Source organism: Ambystoma mexicanum, chromosome 6q (assembly GCF_040938575.1).
Source record: "Ambystoma mexicanum isolate Mex_15411 chromosome 6q, UKY_AmexF1_1, whole genome shotgun sequence".
NCBI lineage: Eukaryota > Metazoa > Chordata > Amphibia > Caudata > Ambystomatidae > Ambystoma > Ambystoma mexicanum.
Genome location: NC_090937.1, coordinates 1,668,745,529 through 1,668,766,078, shown reverse-complemented (window position 1 = coordinate 1,668,766,078; position 20,550 = coordinate 1,668,745,529). Strand labels below are relative to the sequence as shown.

General features: G+C 47.5%; 1 protein-coding gene across 2 annotated transcripts in view; it reads left to right on the top strand.

Annotated features, from left to right (window-relative positions):
- The window catches only part of LOC138517015 (zinc finger protein 420-like), a 98,207-nt gene extending 89,238 nt beyond the window's left edge, over positions 1 to 8,969 (top strand). For both annotated transcript variants that reach the window (XM_069632524.1, XM_069632523.1), the window contains exon 2: positions 2,543 to 8,969. In XM_069632524.1, the coding sequence (XP_069488625.1) occupies positions 2,697 to 5,966 (3,270 nt within the window). In that variant the 5' untranslated portion in view covers positions 2,543 to 2,696 and the 3' untranslated portion in view covers positions 5,967 to 8,969. The remainder of the gene's footprint in view (positions 1 to 2,542) is intronic.
- Positions 8,970 to 20,550: the final 11,581 nt, after the last annotated feature.

The following is a 20,550-nucleotide window of genomic DNA, read 5'->3' as shown; positions in this document are numbered from 1 at the left end:
TGGTACAAATCAGGATGGTCCTGGAGGAGTTGCAGCTCAGGCATTCAAACGCGGGCCTCAGCGCTGTCCCCGGCTCCCAGGCTCCTCTCGGAGTCGCACGCAGAGGGCGAGCCGGCCAGAGAGGACTCGCCGGGGCTACTCCGCGGGGGATCACTCCGCCACCTCAGCGTCCTCACGTCCGGACGCCTGACACAGAAGGCGCCGGTGTGGGGCGAGGAGAGCGAGGGCTACCGCGCCCGGATGATATGTTACCCCGCCCGCCTCCAGCTGCGTCCCCCTACCTGGACTCCGCAGGACTTCGGGCCGCTGCGGGAACGGAGACCGCCCGGTCTCTAGGACGCTGTCGCGCCCACGTCCACCCGCCCTCCCGTGCGGCTCGGCGCGCAGTTCCGATCGTCTGCTGCGTATGCTGGCGCGGATACACGGGAAGACACCCCTCGCTTCTGGCGGCGATCGGCAGGCCCCAGACAGCAGGCAGGAGAACTCGGGCGTCAGCTATCGGTTTGGCATGGGAGTCACACCAAGATGTTCTGCAGGGTGTCGGGAGTGTGCACAGCTGCAAACTGGATAGGTTTAGCGACCACAGGGGCTACGATGGATCAGGATTCATTGGAGCCCAACGGAGCTCTCTTAGGAGGCGGCCATCTTGGGTGGCCCTCTAGCGCCCTCTCATGAACTGTCTTTCAATGAAAAGGTCAAAGGCACTTCCCTCCTTGCAATCCTGTTCGGTTTTACCGTCTTTAGCCTTGTGTTAAACTGCGATCTTGGAACCGCTGCTTCCTTCGGTGCTTTGCCTTGCTTGGAGTGTGCTGTCATGCTCTGCCTTTTATCCGTGTGGCGAAGTGTGATGGAAGTCAGGTGTGTGTGTGTAATGATCAGTAATTGCCTGACCCTGCCTGACCATTGTATCGGGACATGTCAGGTATACAGCTCGGATGTTAGTCCATTTTCTCTCACTTTGAGCTGTCCGTGAGAAAGTGTTTGTGTTGGTAAAAAGGGGGAGGGGCGATTGCATTCCTAATTATCCTGGTAGTATGGGGTAAAGGTGTTACAGGGAAGGGGATACTGCGTCCCGCCATCCGGTGTCCCACTTCCTCTCACAGAGGACCCCTCACTCAGGTGATCGTCCTGCACTGGTCCACCCCAAAAAACTGTATCCAAAAGCAATGGCTGTGTCCTGGCCACCTAAATGTCAGATCCCTGGGGATTAGCGTGTGAAACACCTTCAGGTTTCTCACACACCTCAAGGCCTTTATTGATTCCAGGATTTGAATTTTCTACAGGATGCCTCGCTGGATCCTCACTGCTCCTTCAGGTTCCTCTGATGTTGGGGTCCCACTTCGTCACAGTCTATTGAATAGAGTGAAGTAGAGATTAGGTTTAGGTGTTGTCTATCTTGGCTAGATGTGGCGCTCCTAAAGGACGCTCCAGAACCTCAATGCTTTCCTAGAGAAATGAGGACATAATGCGTGTCATTAGGGCAGCAGAAATGGTGGACAGAGAAAGCTCTGCTGATATTCTGATGTGTTGCAAAGACTTGATGCATGTTTGCATGTGAGACAGCCACACCTTGTTCCAAATAAAAGTATGCTTTTTGATTTTTCTGTTGCCGTGGTAAGTGAACCCAGCCCAGGCGTGTGTCAGACTGATACATCTCGACCTGAGCAACAGCCTTTTACGGTTGTCTTGCATCATGTTGCTGGCCTCTTGCTCTGGGGTAACTTTTGACAGATGTTTATAGTTCTTGCAATCTATGCTGAGGGACGGTTTGGCATTCTTGCAAATGCTGGGGTTCTAAAGGCAAGGCCCAGTTGTGGAACCACTTAACTGCTGCCTCTTTGCTCCAGTGTCCTCTCTTATTTCTTTAGGGGGAAAAGCACTAAGGACTGATTTTGAAGAATGAGTCAATTGTACAGTGTGAACTCTACATCTACACTTTCATACAAAAAGGTCACCTCTGTGCAATTTTCAACATTTGTATTACACAGTACAAAGAAAACATGAAAACAGGCATATCACCTTTATGTGTTTGTTTTGTTCTTCATAGGGCAAAAGTATGAATGCCCCCAAACCTGCAATTTAGGGTTCCTATAGAATCCACCTGCTTGTAGCAGGTTCTAAAAAGGGCAGATTACGAAGGACTCCATTTGTTTTACACCAACATGAAAGTGTCATGCTGGGTTCAAACTAAGTGGTTTTTGAAAGGGGAATGCAATGAAAGGTGGAAATGGTCTGTCCCGTGCACTCACTCTTCCCCAAAAAACCTATGCAATCTCACAGAACTTTAAAAAAGGTGGAAAGACAGAGCTAATACCTTCACGCCTGTTTTTAGGGCTTTCTTTTTACACTCCTGGAGATTGGAAATTGAGGCCTTATGAAAGAATGTATTATAGCAGGGCCAAATGTAGGGTGGAGAGATGCAGAGGAAGGGAATAGGATGCGCATTACTGCCTTTGGGTCATTGAAGTAATTCTGCTTTGTCTACATATCCTGAATTTAAAATGATCTTGTTAACATTTGACTTTCTCATTATCGCCCGCAGTGTACATACTATCGCAACAGTGTCTCTTCTGCCGGCAAATGCAGCTATGACCAGAAGCCATGTCCAGATGAGATGCCGTCCGTCAGGAACAACTGATAAGAAGGTATTGGACTCTGTGAAGCAAGGATGAATTGATCAAACACCTACATTACAAATGAAAGAAAATACTTCTGCAAGAAGTGGCCTTGGTGAAGACCATGAGTATGACACGGTTGACAACAAAACAAGAAAGTATTTGGAACCAAAGGAAAATGGCGCAGAAAAACTCTGCACAAGTACCGGAGCTAGAGGACATGGCTTTAACTACTCGGAGGTGGCCCAACCACCGGTTATGGTCAAAGAAGAGAATCCTGAGGATTGGCGAGAGTATGAGAATACAACTACTGCTGATGTAAACACACACATCAAATGTGAAAGAGAATTGATTGACACATCTTGTCACGTGGCACACCAAGCATGCTGCTCAGGTGGAAAATGTTACCTTTGCCATATGTGTGGAGAACATTTTGCAGAAAGCTCTGCGTTTCAAGAACATGCGCTAGTCCATGCAGAAGACAAACCATGTACATCTAACATGTCTGGTGAAAACGTGAAAGCCAGCTCCCTTGTTTTAGATCAGAGATCTTCAACCTACAGCTCTCCAGGTGTTTTGAACTATGACTCCCATGATCCCTCACCATTGACTATGCTGGCTAGGGCTCATGGTAGTTGGAGTCCCAAAAATCTGGAGAGCCATAGTTTGCCGATCCCTGTTATAGATGAACAGAAGATCTACTCGTTAAAAACATCGGATGCATCTAGTAAACCTGAGAGCAGTTTCATTCAGAACTCAGAACTGTTTAGACACACACAAATACAAACCAGAGACACACTTTACACATGTAAGGAATGTGGAAGCATTTTTACTGATAACTCCCAATTACTTTCACATGAGCAAACGCACACACAGACGATGCTGGCTACAGGCATGGAATGTGCGCAACACGACAGCACCCACCCAACTCTTGATCCCACAGGAACTAAACCCCATCAACCTGAAACAAATGAGGTCGAATTCAACACTACTTCACAATTACTTGTCAATATGGAACCTTGCCATCCAAGGAAGGAGCAAAGTAGCTTCAGTGTCAAGACATCTCTTATATCACAACGAAGAACTCATACTGGAGAGAAGCCTTATAAATGCAAAGAATGTGCGCAAAGCTTTACCAGGAGCTATTATTTATCGATCCATACACGAAGATGCCATACAGGAGAGAAGCCTTTCGAATGCAATGAATGTGAGAAAAGGTTTAGTGCGAGCTCACAATTGCTTCTACACATGAAAACTCATACAGAGGAAAAACGGCATGTGTGCAACACATGTGGTGAAGGCTTTACTGCAGGATCACATCTTGTATTACATCAAAAAAATCACAGGCGAGAAAAGACCCATGCGTGTAACATATGTGGAAAATGTTTTGTTCAGCTTGCGCAATTACTTACACATCTGATAACACACAACATGGAGGGACTAGGACAAGCTGGGCAAGAATATACATGCAACGTGTGTGATCAAGTTTGCACGAGTCGCGTATACTTACTCCGACATGTGAGAAAACATACTGGGGAGAAACCATATGCATGCAAGGAGTGTGGGAGAGGCTTCAATGACCGTGCATCTCTTGCATTGCACGCAAATGCACACACAGAGGAAAACCCGTATAAATGCAAAGAATGCGACCAAAGATTTTCAACACAGGCATCTATGCTAGTACATGTACGAAGATTGCATACCCCAGAGAAGCCTTCTGCTTGTACCGAATGCAAGGAAGGTTTCAGTGTAAGTTCACAATTACTTGTGCATATGGGAAAGCACACAGAGGAGAAAGCACACATATGCAGTGAACTTGAAAATGGGGTTGCTGCACAGCCATTATTCTTGACGCATGAAAAAGGGCACATGGAAGAGAAACCCAATGTGACTATCACATGTGCACAAGATTTGATTCAACAACCACATTTACGCAAAGATATGAAAAGTCAATGCTTAAAGTTACAATCAATGAGAGAGAAAACATATGCATGTAGTAAATGTGATAAAAGTTACGCTAGTCGTGCAGGCCTGACAATACATGACAGAACTCATACTGGGGAGAAACCCTATGCTTGCAATGAATGCGGAAAAAGTTTCAGCGTCCGATCAACTCTTGACCTGCACCACAAAACTCACACAGGAGAAAAGCCGCATCAGTGCAAGGAATGTGGAATGCGCTTTACTAGGAAAAACTCGATGTCAGTACACGAAAGAAGGTTCCATACTGGAGTGAAGTCCTTTGCATGCACTGAATGTGAGAAGAAATTCTCTCTATCCGCACAATTAATTATGCACATGCGGTCTCATACAGAAGAAAAACCGCACGTGTGTGCTGAATGTGGGAAAACGTTTGCCGCTAGTTCAACTCTCGTCCATCATCAAAAATCTCATGAGCGAAATAGAACCAGCGAATCGAACACTTGCGGCAAAGACGTCATTGAGCAATCCCAGGTACTTAAAGATGTGAAAACTGAAAGCTCCAATGCACAGTATGTGATAGGCGAAACCTTCCCATGCACCCAGTGCGATCGGAGCTACAATAACTACTTTGCATTATGTAGACATTTAAAAACTCATTTGGAAGAGAAACCCTACGTATGCAAGGAATGTGGGAAAATATTCATTATCCAAGCAGCTCTTCGACTGCACCTAAAAAGTCACAAAGAGAAACAAATACATGAATGCAAGGAATGTGGGAAAATATTCACTGTCCGATCAGCCCTTCAACTGCACCAAAAAAGTCACAAAGAGAAAAAAATATATGAATGCAAAGAATGTGGACAAATATTCACTATGCGATCGGCCCTTCAACTGCACCAAAAAAGTCACAAAGAGAAAAAAAGATATGAATGCAAAGAATGTGGGCAAATATTCACTAGCCGATCAGCCCTTCATCTGCACCAAAAAAGTCACAAAGAGAAAAAAATATATGAATGCAAAGAATGTGGGCAAATATTCACTATGCGATCGGCCCTTCAACTGCACCGAAGAAGTCACAAAGAGAAAAAAAGATATGAATGCAAAGAATGTGGACAAATATTCACTATCCGATCAGCCCTTCAACTGCACCGAAAAAGTCACACAGTAAAAAAAAAACAAAGTCACACAGGAAAAAAAAAACATGAATGCAAGGAGTGTGGAGAGAAGTTTACTAGACCTGCATCTGTCGTAGTACATGAAAGAAGATTCCATACCGGAGAGAGGCCTTTCGCATGTACTGAGTGTGAAAAATCATTTGCCATAAAGTCACAATTAGGCACACACATTAAAACAGCACATCAACGCACAGAAAAAGATTTAGAAGTAATGAATTTGGGAAAGAGTTTACCACAAGATCATTCCTCGTGATACATACCACAGTGATTAGACTTTGAGAAACTCAATGTGTGTAACATAGGTTTGAAATCTTCAATTCAGCGTCTACAGCTGCTTGCATACAGCCAGCAGAGGTATTTTATTAGAAAGTGAAAAACTATTTAAAAAGAGAGAAACTAGGAAAGAGAATAGAAAATACACATTAGGTGAAGCACCATGTATGCTGAAAGAAGAAACACAAGATTGATAAACAATACAAACCATTGCGAAAACAACTTACTTATTCTTTTTTAAAAGGCCACTAACTCAGTAAGATGTATGTGCAACAGGAGGCAGTGGGATACACGAGCAAGGAGGAAATAACAGTGTAAGCTACAGTAGAAGAGAACTTCACAAATATAAAATGGAATGATACCCTTCTACAGTAACCCAAGCACATCTGCCAACTACACCAATGACACATGATGTACAGATGCAAGAAATTGAGCCGTTGTGTTAACATGTTTATGTGCAATGAAGAGATACAGTGGGAAGTAAAAGGGAAATGCACAGATTATCAACATCTCTAGAAATGAAACTACACAACCAGAAATGGCACATGAATGCAACAGCTACTAAAGGAGACCTTGAAAGGAACACAACCGCATGCGTGGAAAAGAACCCGCAACAGACATCTGTGATAGGAGGGCTCTCAGACCACTTTGATTTGGGCAACTTTAAAATTAATTCGAATGGCTAGCAGAAATCCAATGTACTAATCAAAGTCAAGCACCCATTTCTCCTAAGAATGAAATATTAAACAGATGGGAAGAAGCACTGAACCATAGAAATACACACTAACTAATCACCCACACATGGAATCGAAGCGATCGATATGTGTCCCACACCACTTCCTTCTTCCCCTACTGTACTCAAGAACACTCTGCACTATGTAAGCAACATCACGCACATACGTGCTGTTAATCCTAATACCGGAGTGAGGCATGGTCCCTCGAAGGTATTTACTGCTCTTACAAATTGCAGATTATATATGTAAATGAGAACAAAAGAATCGTAGGATCTATATGTTTGTGCAGAAGTGCAACACCTCCAATTGTGAGCTGCTGACTCACTGAAATTCACCCACCGATCCTACCTCCTGAACGAATCGCTTAAAATGATTCAGCTCCTTCCTCCTCCTCAGCTTCTTTCTGCCTAGCTTGGGGTTATGCCCCACATAACCCTCTCCCTTCACACCCCGCATAACCGGATTGCCGGCTTTTCTTCCATCCCGTCGCCATTCTTCTCTGTTCCTCCTCTACCCTGCCATGCCCACTGCTGTCCCAAATCCATCTTACATGTGCTTCCTCAGTCGCCCATTTATCTTCCTTCCTGCCTCTGTACGCCGCACACATATCGGACCATGCCTTCTGCAACTATACGTCAGGTGTGCATATACATCGGTGGGCTGTCGTTACGATTACTCATATTCAGTGAGGATGGATTTGGTGAATCCGGCCTCGCCAAATAGGACTACAGTTGAACGATATTGTTCTTGAAAAACCTTTCGCAAGGATGAAGTTTTGATATTTTTCACGGGTATAGTACAACATTATTGTAACCTCATCCTACCAGAGGTTATGGTGTCAAATGCAGCCAATGAATTTAAAAAGCACAGGCCAGACACAGAAGAGCTGCGTAGAGGGCGTGCAAGAATAAATCTTCAGCGTTGTAGTACCTCAGTGTGAAGCTACAGCCTTAGTGTGCCTGGCCGTCCTACTCTGCTGCCACTTTCAGCATTCCTATGACCGGAGACTCTCCATAACATAAGTGACTATATATTTCACTAATTGCCATAAAAACAATGAAAGAAAAAGTGGGATCGACAACAAGGAAACGTAGGGAACCTCTGGCAAAATATGAAGTCTAGTCCCCTGTGGACCAAGAATGCGCAGGATTGTCTAAAAGAAATGTAAGATTATAGCTAACTAGTTACAGGACACAGGAGGAACACACTGCACCACTTGCAGATTGCTGAAAGACCAGAACCCTGCAGCCTTTTGACACTCTAGGCCTCTCTCTTAGCAAGCTCATCGCCTCCCACGACTGCCGAGGATATTCCAATTTTTTGCTTGTTCATATCCTTCGCCCAGATCGTCTGTCCGTGATTTGTTACTGAATGACACTACATTGCCTGATGCTTAATGTGAACATTTAAGTGATATTTCTTCTGGCCTCTTATGCTACGCCCTATGCCAGCCTCTCTCCGAGATGCTTTCCACCTGATCACCTAACCCTCATCCCCCACAGCTGGCACCTTGGAGGTCCTTGTTGGGCGCACCCTTTAACTCGAACAGTTGATCCCTTCCAGGGCCAGACTGCCAGGCTCACTCTGCTGAACATCGGGAGAACTTGTTGCCATATGACCTTTTACTCAACTAAAGCACTTACCTCAGCTCTAGTCCTTAACAGGCAGGATTACTGCTCCAGGCTCCAGCCTCCTGCTCCTACCAACACCCTCTGCAACCTCATACCTCCGCTCCCCACACTGCATTCATTTGAGGGTGTGGTTATCCACGCAGAATCACTCCCTTTCCAAACTCCTTTTCTTTGTCTACAAATGGATCCATTGGCTCGACCCCTTTTATGGCAGATTATCGCCTGCTTCTCCTCCCATCCTTTGCACCCATAGACTCCTCATCCTAGCCATCCCCTTTCCACCATGCATCACCACTCGCCAAGATATCAAGGAAAGGACCACTAGATCTATCGTCAAAATCGCAATCAAGGGCCACCTGTTGCCCCTGCAGTGATCGCTGGCTTCATGCATCATGTGGCCACGATCAGTGTGAGGAATACACTGTGTAATTGTAGATAATGAAGATGTGATACATGATTCTGTCTTGTGATGCGCCGGTCTTCTATTTCCAACACCCACTCCTTTGAAATGATCTAATGTAAAAAGATTGAGCAAATGGATTGCTCCATCTGTTTTGTACAATACTTCAAGGTGAGGAACTCTCCTTGTTCATTAAATAAATATAAATGTACAACCTTGCAGACTGTCATCAATTATGTATGTAGGTGAGCTGTGCTCCGAGACAATGGATTGCCGCTAGATCATCCGATAGATTAATATCAATATCAGGCAGAGCTTTTAAAAACACATAAAAAAAACTAATGGATATTATAACAATATTATGATACGAAATGATAAAGTGGTAGTTGGTGGGATAGCCTGAAGGCGGTGGTACTGGAACACGAATGCACAGATGTTGCTACGATCATAGAAGAATTGGTCCTCTGGTAATTTACTCTTTGTCCTGGAGGGACAGGCGATTATGAAATATTAGAATATTCAATAGGAAACGGGTGGATCAGGGCTTTCAATGCAAAGCCTTCAACGGTGCCCATACAACTCGCAAATAAATGTTATATCCAAGGACTTGTAGAGAGAAGTAATCACTGCCAAAATGCAGTAACTTTGAAGAATGTCTGCATTTTTTTATGGTGCTATGACTCCAGCATGAGATGCATTCCTGCCATGGTATGCACCCATGAACCATTAAGTACATATGCTAACTTCTAGGATGAGATGCGCTGTGGCCCCGTATTGGGTTGATTGGTCCTAACATGTACAATTCAAACAGAGTCAGTCTCTATAAATTCCTTCTTCCCTTGGATCCTACTGTGTCATTGCAGTTATTTATTTGCATTTTGTATTTATTTAAAGAACAGGGATGTCAGTTGTGCTCAGTAAAGACTTACAATAACACATTTATAGGTGGCAGAGGCATTCCCTTGAAAGATGCTTGTACAAAAGCACAAAGATGAGAATATAGCAATCACGCTGCAACCGGGGGCCTATATTGCCAGTATGTTACCAACCATTTACGCCCTACGTGATAGATATTCGCACCCCATATATTTTTTCTCGGGAGACTGGCTCTGCGAAGCCCAATTTCCAGAGGAAAAAAAAAGATGGCTGCAGCCATAGGAAAAGTGACATAGTCCCATTTCCATGGTGGTGCTGCGGGTGGGAGGAGCGTCGGGACCGGAGCACAAAACTTTCACAAAACGGTTCAGCAGGTAAGTGGGGGTGGGAGGGTTCTAATGGAATTAGAAGAGGGTAGCAGGGTGGCAACGTGGGGCTCCCCACAATTATGAAGGCGCCACCCGGAGAAGGGCCTCAGTGGGCTGGAAACAGTGGGCGTTACACACTATATTCTCGCCCGCTCTTCCAGCTTCCTGATTGGCTGAGCGCTGATCCCCGGGTGCGAATAAGTAGTGAGCCAGTTTATAAGTGGTGTATAGACCAGGGAGAAAACAAAACATCAGAAACAATTGTGGCTGTGGAAGAACTACTTGAGACTGGTGCCATTTCTAGCAGTTCACCAAGGATACCCTCACAGGAAGATAACTATCTTGTATCTAGATGCATCTCAGTGTTGATTGGCTGGCAGCAGGCAACACCTTAGGTCTCTGATGGATGGAGGGTTCTGAATGCATTGTAACTACTGGCATTGCTGTGGGCAACCCTCGAAGCCCGAAAACAGATAGGCGGCATTTAAGCAATTTTTACCTCTCAAAAAGGCAAAACATAGGGAGTTAAAGTACTCCCAACATAAAATAGGAAACAAATGCCACGTAGGAGCCTGTCCTGCAGCTCCTCCCACAAAGCTGTACAGATATGTTCAGATCAATGGTATTAGTAGAGCAGCACCACACGGACAAGCCAGTCCTGTAGCTTCTCCCACAGATTGATGGTACCAGTAGAGCCGTACCACATGGACGAGCCTGTCCCGCAGCTTCTCCCACAGATTAATGGCACCAGTAGAGCCGTACCACATGGACGAGCCTGTCCTACAGTGTCTCCCACAAAGCACTACAGATCTGTTAATATTAATGGTACCAGTCGACCAGTACCAATGGAGAAGCCTGTCCCGCAGCATTTCCCACAGATTAATGGTACCAATAGAGCAGTACCACATGGAGGATTCTGTCCTGCCGCTTTCCCCACAGATTAATGGCACCAGTCGGCCAGTACCACATGGAGGAGCCTGTCCCGCAGCATCTCCAACAGATTAATGGTACCAGTAGACCAGTACCACATGGAGGCGCCTGTCCCGCAGCTTCTCCCACAGATTAATGGCAGCAGTAGAGCAGTAGCACATGGAGGATCCTGTCCCGCAGCATCTCCCACAGATGGATGGTTCCCACAGATGAATGGTACCAGTAGAGTATGACCACATTGTGGAGCCTGTCCCATAGATTGATGGTACCAGCAGAGTGGGACCACTTGGAGGGGTCTGTCCCTCAGCATCTCCCATAGATTAATGGTACCAGCAGAGCAGGACCACTTGGAGGAGCGTGTCCCGCGGCGTATCTCACCAATTAATGGAACCAGTAGAGCAGTACCACATGGAGGAGCCTGTCCCACAGCTTCTCCTACAGCTTAATGGTAGCAGTAGGCCAGTACCACATGGAGGAGCCTGACCTGCAGCTTTTCCCACAGATTAATGGCACCAGTAGAGCAGTACCACATGGAGGAGCCTGTCCCGCAGCTTCTCCCACAGCTTATTGGTAGCAGTAGACCAGTACCACATGGAGGAAGCCTGTCCTGCAGCTTCTCCCACAGCTTAATGGTAGCAGTAGACCAGTACCACATGGAGGAGCCTGTCCTGCAGCTTCTCCCACAGATTAATGGCACCAGTAGACCAGTACCACATGGAGGAGCCTGTCCCGCAGCTTCTCCCACAGCTTATTGGTAGCAGTAGACCAGTACCACATGGAGGAGCCTGTCCTGCAGCTTCTCCCACAGCTTAATGGTAGCAGTAGACCAGTACCACATGGAGGAGCCTGTCCTGCAGCTTCTCCCACAGATTAATGGCACCAGTAGACCAGTACCACATGGAGGAGCCTGTCCCGCAGCTTCTCCCACAGCTTAATGGTAGCAGTAGACCAGTACCACGTAGAGGGGCCTGTCCCGCAGCCTCTCCCACAGCTTAATGGTAGCAGTAGACCAGTACCACATGGAGGAGCCTGTCCCGCAGCTTCTCCCACAGATTAATGGCACCTGTAGACCAGTACCACATGGAGGAGCCTGTCCCGTAGCTTCTCCCACAGCTTAATGGTAGCAATAGACCAGTACCACATGGAGGAGCCTGTCCTGCAGCTTTTCCCACAGATTACTGTTACCAGTAGAGCAGCACCACATGGAAGCATCTGCCACAGATTAATGGTACCAGTAGACCAGTACCGCATGTAGGAGCCTGTCCTGCAGCTTTCCCCACAGATGAATGGTACCAGTAGAGCAGCACCACATGGAGGAGCCTGTCCTGTAGCTTCTCCCACATATTAATGGTACCAGTAGATCAGCACCACATGAATGAGCCTGTCCCTCAGCATCTCCCACAGATTAATGGTACCAGTAGACCAGTACCACATGGAGCAGCCTGTCCCGCACCTTCTCCTGCAGATTAATGGTACCAGTAGAGCAGTACCAGATGGAGGAGCCTGTCCCTCAGCATCTCCCACAGATTAATGGTACCAGTAGACCAGTACCACATGGAGGAGTCTATCCCACAGCATCTCCCACAGATTAATGGAACCAGTAGACCAGTACCACATGGAGCAGCTTGTTCTGCAGCTTCTCCCGCAGATTAATGGTACCAGTAGAGCAGTACCACATGGAGCAGCTTGTCCTGCAGCATCTCCCACAGATTAATGGTTCCCACAGATGAATGGTACCAGAAGAGTATGACCACATTGTGGAGCCTGTCCCAGAGATTGATGGTACCAGCAGAGCAGGACCACTTGGAGGAGCCTGTCCCGCGGCGTCTCCCACAGATTAATGGAACCAGTAGAGCAGTATCACATGGAGGAGCCTGTCCCACAGCTTCTCCTACAGCTTAATGGTAGCAGTAGACCAGTACGACATGGAGGAGCCTGTACTGCAGCTTTTCCCACAGATTAATGGCACCAGTAGAGCAGTACCACATGGAGGAGCCTGTCCCGAAGCTTCTCCCACAGCTTAATGGTAGCAGTAGACCAGTACCACATGGAGGAGCCTGTCCCGCAGCTTCATCAAAGCTTAATGGAAGCAGTAGACCAGTACCACATGGAGGAGCCTGTCCCGCAGCTTCTCCCACAGATAAATGGCACCAGTAGACCAGTACCACATGGAGGGGCCTGTCCCGCAGCTTCTCCCACAGCTTAATGGTAGCAGTAGACCAGTACCACATGGAGGAGCCTGTCCCGCAGCTTCTCCCACAGATTAATGGCACCAGTAGACCAGTACCACATGGAGGAGCCTGTCCCGCAGCTTCTCCCACAGCTTAATGGTAGCAGTAGACCAGTACCACATGGAGGAGCCTGTCCCGCAGCTTCTCCTGCAGATTAATGGTACCAGTAGAGCAGTACCAGATGGAGGAGCCTGTCCCGCGGCGTCTCCCACAAATTAATGGAACCAGTAGAGCAGTACCACATGGAGGAGCCTGTCCCACAGCTTCTCCTACAGCTTAACGGTAGAAGTAGACCAGTACGACATGTAGGAGCCTGTACTGCAGCTTTTCCCACAGATTAATGGCACCAGTAGAGCAGTACCACATGGAGGAGCCTGTCCCGAAGCTTCTCCCACAGCTTAATGGTAGCAGTAGACCAGTACCACATGGAGGAGCCTGTCCCGCAGCTTCATCAAAGCTTAATGGAAGCAGTAGACCAGTACCACATGGAGGAGCCTGTCCCGCAGCTTCTCCCACAGATTAATGGCACCAGTAGACCAGTACCACATGGAGGGGCCTGTCCCGCAGCTTCTCCCACAGCTTAATGGTAGCAGTAGACCAGTACCACATGGAGGAGCCTGTCCCGCAGCTTCTCCCACAGATTAATGGCACCAGTAGACCAGTACCACATGGAGGAGCCTGTCCCGCAGCTTCTCCCACAGCTTAATGGTAGCAGTAGACCAGTACCACATGGAGGAGCCTGTCCCGCAGCTTCTCCCACAGCTTAATGGTAGCAGTAGACCAGTACCACATGGAGGATCCTGTCCTGCAGCTTTTCCCACAGATTACTATTACCAGTAGAGCAGCACCACATGGAAGCATCTGCCACAGATTAATGGTACCAGTAGACCAGTACCACATGGAGGAGCCTGTCCTGCAGCTTTTCCCACAGATTAATGGTACCAGTAGAGCAGCACCACATGGTGGAGCCTGTCCTGTAGCTTCTCCCACATATTAATGGTACCAGTAGAGCAGCACCACATGAAGGAGCCTGTCCCTCAGCATCTTCCACAGATTAATGGTACCAGTAGACCAGTACCACATGGAGGAGTCTGTCCCACAGCATCTCCCACAGATTAATGGAACCAGTAGACCAGTACCACATGGAGCAGCTTGTCCTGCAGCTTCTCCCGCAGATTAATGGTACCAGTAGAGCAGTACCACATGGAGCAGCTTTTCCTGCAGCATCTCCCACGGATTAATGGTACCAGTAGACCAGTGCCACATGGAGGAGCCTGTCCCGCAGCATCTCCCACAGATTAATGGTACCAGTGGAGCAGTACCACATGGAGCAGCTTGTCCTGCAGCTTCTCCCGCAGATTAATGGTACCAGTAGACCAGTACCACATGGAGCAGCCTGTCCCGCAGCTTCTCCCGCAGATTAATGGTACCAGTAGAGTATGACCACATGGTGGAGACTGTCCCACAGTTTCTCCCACAGATTAATGGTACCAGTAGAGCAGTACCACATGGAGGAGCCTGTCCTACAGCATCTCCCGCATATTAATGGTACCAGTAGAGCAGTACCACTTGGAGGAGCCTGTCCCACAGCTTTTCTCACAGATGAATGGTTCCAGTAGAGTATGACCACATGGTGGAGACTGTCCCACAGCTTCTCGCCCAAATTAATGGTACCAGTTTTTTAATTTTTTAAAATTTGTTTATGGTTTCAAAAAACCTTCACAAAACTTCGAATACATCATTTTCAATAAAACTGAACAGATTTAATTGGATACAAGCATAATAAAAGTCAATATTACAAAATACATCAGTGATAGTGTTTCACGTAATAGAAATCACACTTGATATTGATCACTAAATACATCAGTGATAGTGTTTCACGTAATAGAAATCACACTTGATATTGATCACTAAATACATCAGTGATAGTGTTTCACGTAATAGAAATCACACTTGATATTGATCTAAACTATTCATTTCGAGCTATCAGATTGTGTCAGCTCAAAGTACAACACAAAACAATTCATACTACACAACAGTAAACCACAGCATTATTTACAATTAAATACAGGTCTTTTTACATATACAATCATCAAATGATACACTATGTGCAAATTTCGCATAAAGTGCAATTAGCCACGGAAGATTCACAAACTTTACATCCCATTCTAATTGGCTATAAAGTGCTAGTTGTACAACTGCAAGTAAGTCATCTAAACAGCTACTTACATTGCGCATGAAAGTGGAGTGCTCCACTAAAAGCACAAGTTAAAAACACTAAAACCATTACAAACAATTAAATACACATTAAAACAGAATAAAACACTTCATTGATTGGTTCAAAAGAGAGTTCAGAAATCAGACCGAAAATGCTTAAAATTGAGCTTCAATTCTGTATCAGCAATTCTGCTTCAATTACCTTCAATAATTGCACCAGTGCAAAAATAATCGATTTACACTCCCCCGTCATCATTCTTGCCCAGAGTAAATTGAAGGAGTCCTCAAATGTGACATTAATGAATCTCTTTAACAAATGAGTCCTCACTACTCAAAAGGGTGGACATTCCAACACTAAGTGTTTAAGTGCCTCGCTGGGTGCAGCACAATTCAAGAATCTGCAAGATATCACCTGATCGAAGCCTATTGTGTTTCCCCATTGGCCAGTCCTTTCGCCAGTGTGAAATTGATTAAATTTAAAACGCATATAAAACATTCCAGTAAAATTACAGGGAAACATAGTTAAATATGAACTTCGCGGATATCTTTTTCGACTGAATTTAGCATATCCCTTAAAGGTGCTGTACTTCTTGAGTCCCTCAATGGTAGAGGTCCAATCGCTTTCAAAAAGCTTCTTTTTAACATAAGCCGGTCAGAGGCACAACTCGCTACCAGTAACCTCCAGTTCCTCGAGTAGTGCCTGCATCCTCCTCTGATATTGCGTCAAGGATTTAGGACTATTGCCCAATAACATCTCATGAAAATCCTGATAAGTAGAGTTCCTAGGAGGATCAAGCATTTTGGCATAATTAGACAGTGCTCTCCATTCGAATCTACATGCCAATGATATTAGGCCGAACTCTTGTCTTATAACACAATTAGGAATAGATAGTGCGAGATGTAATGCCATTTTCAGCAATCGTCCCTGCATGGAATTAAGGTGCAATTACATAGAAGGACCGATTTGACATTCACAGTAAAAAATTCTAAAAGTGGAACCAGGGAAAATTTACAAAATGTAGATATAATCACCTTCATCTGGCACAGCAAGGATCTAGATTTCTGATTAAGCCTATCATTCCATAATTTAACAGATGAAGCATTGCTCATATAATAACCAAGATAGATGGTTTCCAACGGCTATGCAATTGTAACACCCTCAATTGTCCATTTATAGTTCTTACATTTTTTACCTGCTGTGAAAACCATCATGTTTGTTTTACATGGTCTAAGATTATGTGCATATGCACATTTGTCATATAAAAACAACTTTCGTTGTAGTCCAGAGGGAGTGAGGTCTAATAAGAGGTCTAATAAGATAATATCGTCCGTGAATGCTAGCCAGTGCAGACGCATGATATGATATTTTATTTGTATTGCGCTCGTACACAAGTGTTTCAGAGCGCACAAGGCATGGAAGGGGAACAGTTTGGAACAAAACAACGATCTTACTAGGCCCAGTGACATTTAGTACGCGCAAGTGCATGGGAGAGGGAAAGTGGAAAAGTGCATGGAATAGGGAGAGTGGAAAGTGCGGAGCAGTGGAGAAACAGATAAATAATAATAAATAAAAAATAAATAGATAATAGGGGCAATAAAAAGTAAAAAGAGGTAGTGCAGCCAGCAAGTGGCAAGTGCTGTGTTTATGGCAGCAGACTGGGTGAGTCTGATAAATGCAGAAAAAGAAGGAAAAAGGGGGGGGGGAGGGGTGCCAGACTGTGTGGGTACAGATACAGTCCCCAGTGCAAAGGGTGGCCTGGAGGTAGTGCAGGAGGGTGGCAGGGTGAGCAGGTACCTGGGCCCAGGGGAGAGAGGGTGACCAGGTGCACAATGCCAAGAGAGAGCAGATCAACAGGGGAGAGGGGGAGCAAAGGCAGAAGCAAAGAGGAATGTCTTGAGGTGCTTCCGGAACCGGAGATGGTTCTCCTCAAGTTTTAGAGTGGCAGGGAAGCTGTTCCAGAGGGAGACCACAGCCGAAGACCGAGATCTACCCCAGCTCGTTTCTTTGAAAAACGACTGACCCTGAGGGAGGTAGAGGCAGAGAAGCGAAGAGCTTGAGAGGGGAGGTATTTACGGAAGGATTGTTGAAGGTATTTTGGACCCAGGCCCCAGAAAGCCTTGAGGACAGTGAAGAGTGTTTTGAATTTAATCCCTGCATCAGCTTGGAGCCATTGGAGAGATTTCAGAGTTGGAGAGATACGATCCCAGGCCAAGGACAAGTCTTGCAGTCCTGTTCTGGATTAGTTGCAAAGGTCGGAGAGTAGAGGCAGGTAGATTTAGAAAGAGGCTGTTAAAATAGTCCAACCTAGAGAGAACCAGTGCTTGGGAGACAGCTTCTGGGGGAAGGAGAGGAAAGGCAGAGTGCCTCTGAGGAGGTGCAGTAGGAAGTTAGAGGGGCAGAGGAGGAGGGAAGAGTGGGCAAGGTAGCCAAAGAATGAGAGGAGGGGACAGCCGGAGATGAAAGGAAGTTTGAGGCGGGAGAACCGCCGATTGAAGAGGAGAAGATTGGCCTGACGACCTTGGACCATAACCGTGCCATTTAGGTAGACATTTAGGATGACTATGGAGGAGTCGAAAGAAGCCATGAGGACTTCCCAGCGAGTACAACCATTTATGGGAGAGGTGACAAAAGGACAGAGCACAGAGATCATATGGAGGGTCCAAAGATCTGGTGAAGGAACAACAAAGAGGATGTCGATGAGGGTCTGTTTGGAAGAGGCACTGGTATAGGTATCAGCTACAGGGAGACCAGGGTTGGAGCCCATGATATATAAACCTCAAAAATATCACAATCTTTCCATTGAGCATCCAGATCGCATAAGTACAAGTTAAATAGCGTGGCCGCTAGATTACATCCTTGTTTTAAACCTAGGTTAGTCATTATAGGTCCAGTCGTCGCACCATCTTGTGTAATTCTAATTTCGAGGGGATTGGGTCCTCCAACGTATTCCATATCTATGACATGTAATCAACACAGCTGTGCTGCTTCGGAAACTTTTTTCGGCGTCTGCGTCCTGCGTCGATGACGTCGATGCGCCGTCGTCGAGGGCCTCCTCCGACGTCATCCGATGTGATAAGTAGGACGCACGACGCCCGTAGCCTCAGTTCCGTTTTTTCCGCGAACGTGTTGCTTCGTGAATCTCGGTTAACGCCTTGACTCTTTGGAGTTCTGTTCTTCTCGGTTCTTCGAACCTGTTCGTTTTGTGAAAATCCTTTGTGTGAAGTTGTCTTCTACTTCGTCTTCGACCCCGCGTCCGGGTTTCAAGAAGTGCGGGGAGTGTGGGTCCAAGATGTCGGTGACGGACTCGCACGACGCCTGCCTATGGTGCCTCGGGGAGGCCCACGACACGGATGACTGTATCGACTGCCAGTCGCTCACGTCCAAAGCCTTACGCGAACGTAAGAAGTTGTCGGTAGGTCGGGTGTCCAAGCCCAGGAAGTCGAAGTCTGCGGGGCTTTCGACGGATGATTCGAGGGGTGACTCTCCGCGTCATCGTCGGAAGTCTCGTGGGTCTCCTTCTAGGAGTCGGTCTCGCCACTCCTCAGCCTCTTCGAGGCATTCTCGGAAGCGCCGACACCGGTCGTCTTCCAGGTCCTCTTCGGAGGACTCTGCCCGGCACGTCGCTTACCCCACCAGGCGTGCGACGCCGGAGGAATGGGCTTCCTTCGGGAAGAAAATGCTGACGATTCTTGAGTCGCAGGGTACTAAGCCTGTCCGCGCCCCCGAGTGGGGTCGGTCGTGAGAGGTCGAGAGACACGGCTCGCAAGAGTGGTCGGCACGAGTCACGGGAGAGGTCCCGTTCGGACAAGGAGACTCGTTCTCGACGTACCCGTTCCAGGTCCCGGTCCTCGACGCGTTCGAGACCGCATGCACCTGTGAGGTCTTCGAGGAAGACATCGACGTCTGAGGCGTCGAGGGCGTCGACAGGCTTTCTCGAGGCTCCGGCTCCGAGGAAGTCGTCGAAGCCGTTGACGCTCAGGTCGTCGAGGGACACGCTCGGGGCTCCGGCTTCGAGGGCTGTGTTGACGCCGCCGATGCTGGAGGCGCTGCATCTGACGTCGGCGCCGATTTCCTCGACGCTGATCCTCTCGGCGCCGATGCCCGTTCTCTCGACGCCGGCGCCGATTCGCTCGACGCCATCGACGCCTTTCGTGTCGGAGGTATCCCGTGGCACGGGAGAACCCCCTAGGAAGGCTCTGGTTAAGAGCAAGCACTCTCGGGTGCCTTCTTTTCGCCACCTGGACTATATTTCAGAGGCGGATGAGGATTCTGATGGCCTGGTCCCTAGTCAGGTTCCAGATGAAATTGTCTCGGGCCATAGTCAGTTTGACGATTTGAGACAGTCACTGCATGATGCCAGTGGACTGGACACCTCTCCGGAGGTGGAGTTTTGTTGGCCTGAGCCTGGCTCTCATGCCGATTCCTCATACCGGCGCCTTATGGCTAGGGTTTCTGAGTACTTGGAATGGTCTGCTCCCCCAGGGGAGTTTGTGCAGGATGATCTGACGGACATCCTTGATGTTGGTCCCCCAACTGATCCGGTACTGCCGTTCCATATGGGTGGCGGCGGCTTGGACTGCTCCGGAGAGTCTCCCGGCGGTGGGCAGATCCTTGTCGTGAAAATACCGTCCAGCCAGTAGCGACCCCTGCTACTTGACCAGGCACCCCACTCCGGAGAGTTTGGTGGTGCAGGCGGCCATGGCCCCAGCAAAGCAGGCGTCGTACCCTACCATCCCTCCTGATAGGGACGACAAACGTTTTGATGGCTGGGCGAAGAAAGTGTTTTCTGGTGGTTTGGCGCTTCAGGCGGCCAACTCCATTTGTGCCTTGTCTCGTTTCACACACACTCTGTGGAACTGTGTTGCATTAGCGGCTGAACATATTCCCGAAGGGGACAAACGGGATGGTTTCCTTGCTATGGTCCAGGATGGTAAGGATGCCATGTGTGAGTCCGTTCAGTCGGGTTTGGACTTAGCTGAATGCGTCAGTAGGTCCATGGCGGCGAGCACCGTAATACGCAGGTTTGCCTGGTTGCGGAAGTCGGGGTTTGCTCCTGATGTGCAGTCCCGGCTCCTCAACATGCCCTTTGACGGTGAACACCTTTTTGGCAGCAAGGCTGACGAGAGCCTTGAGATGTTGCAGACCTCAAAAGCTGCAGCGAAGTCGTTGGGCGCTG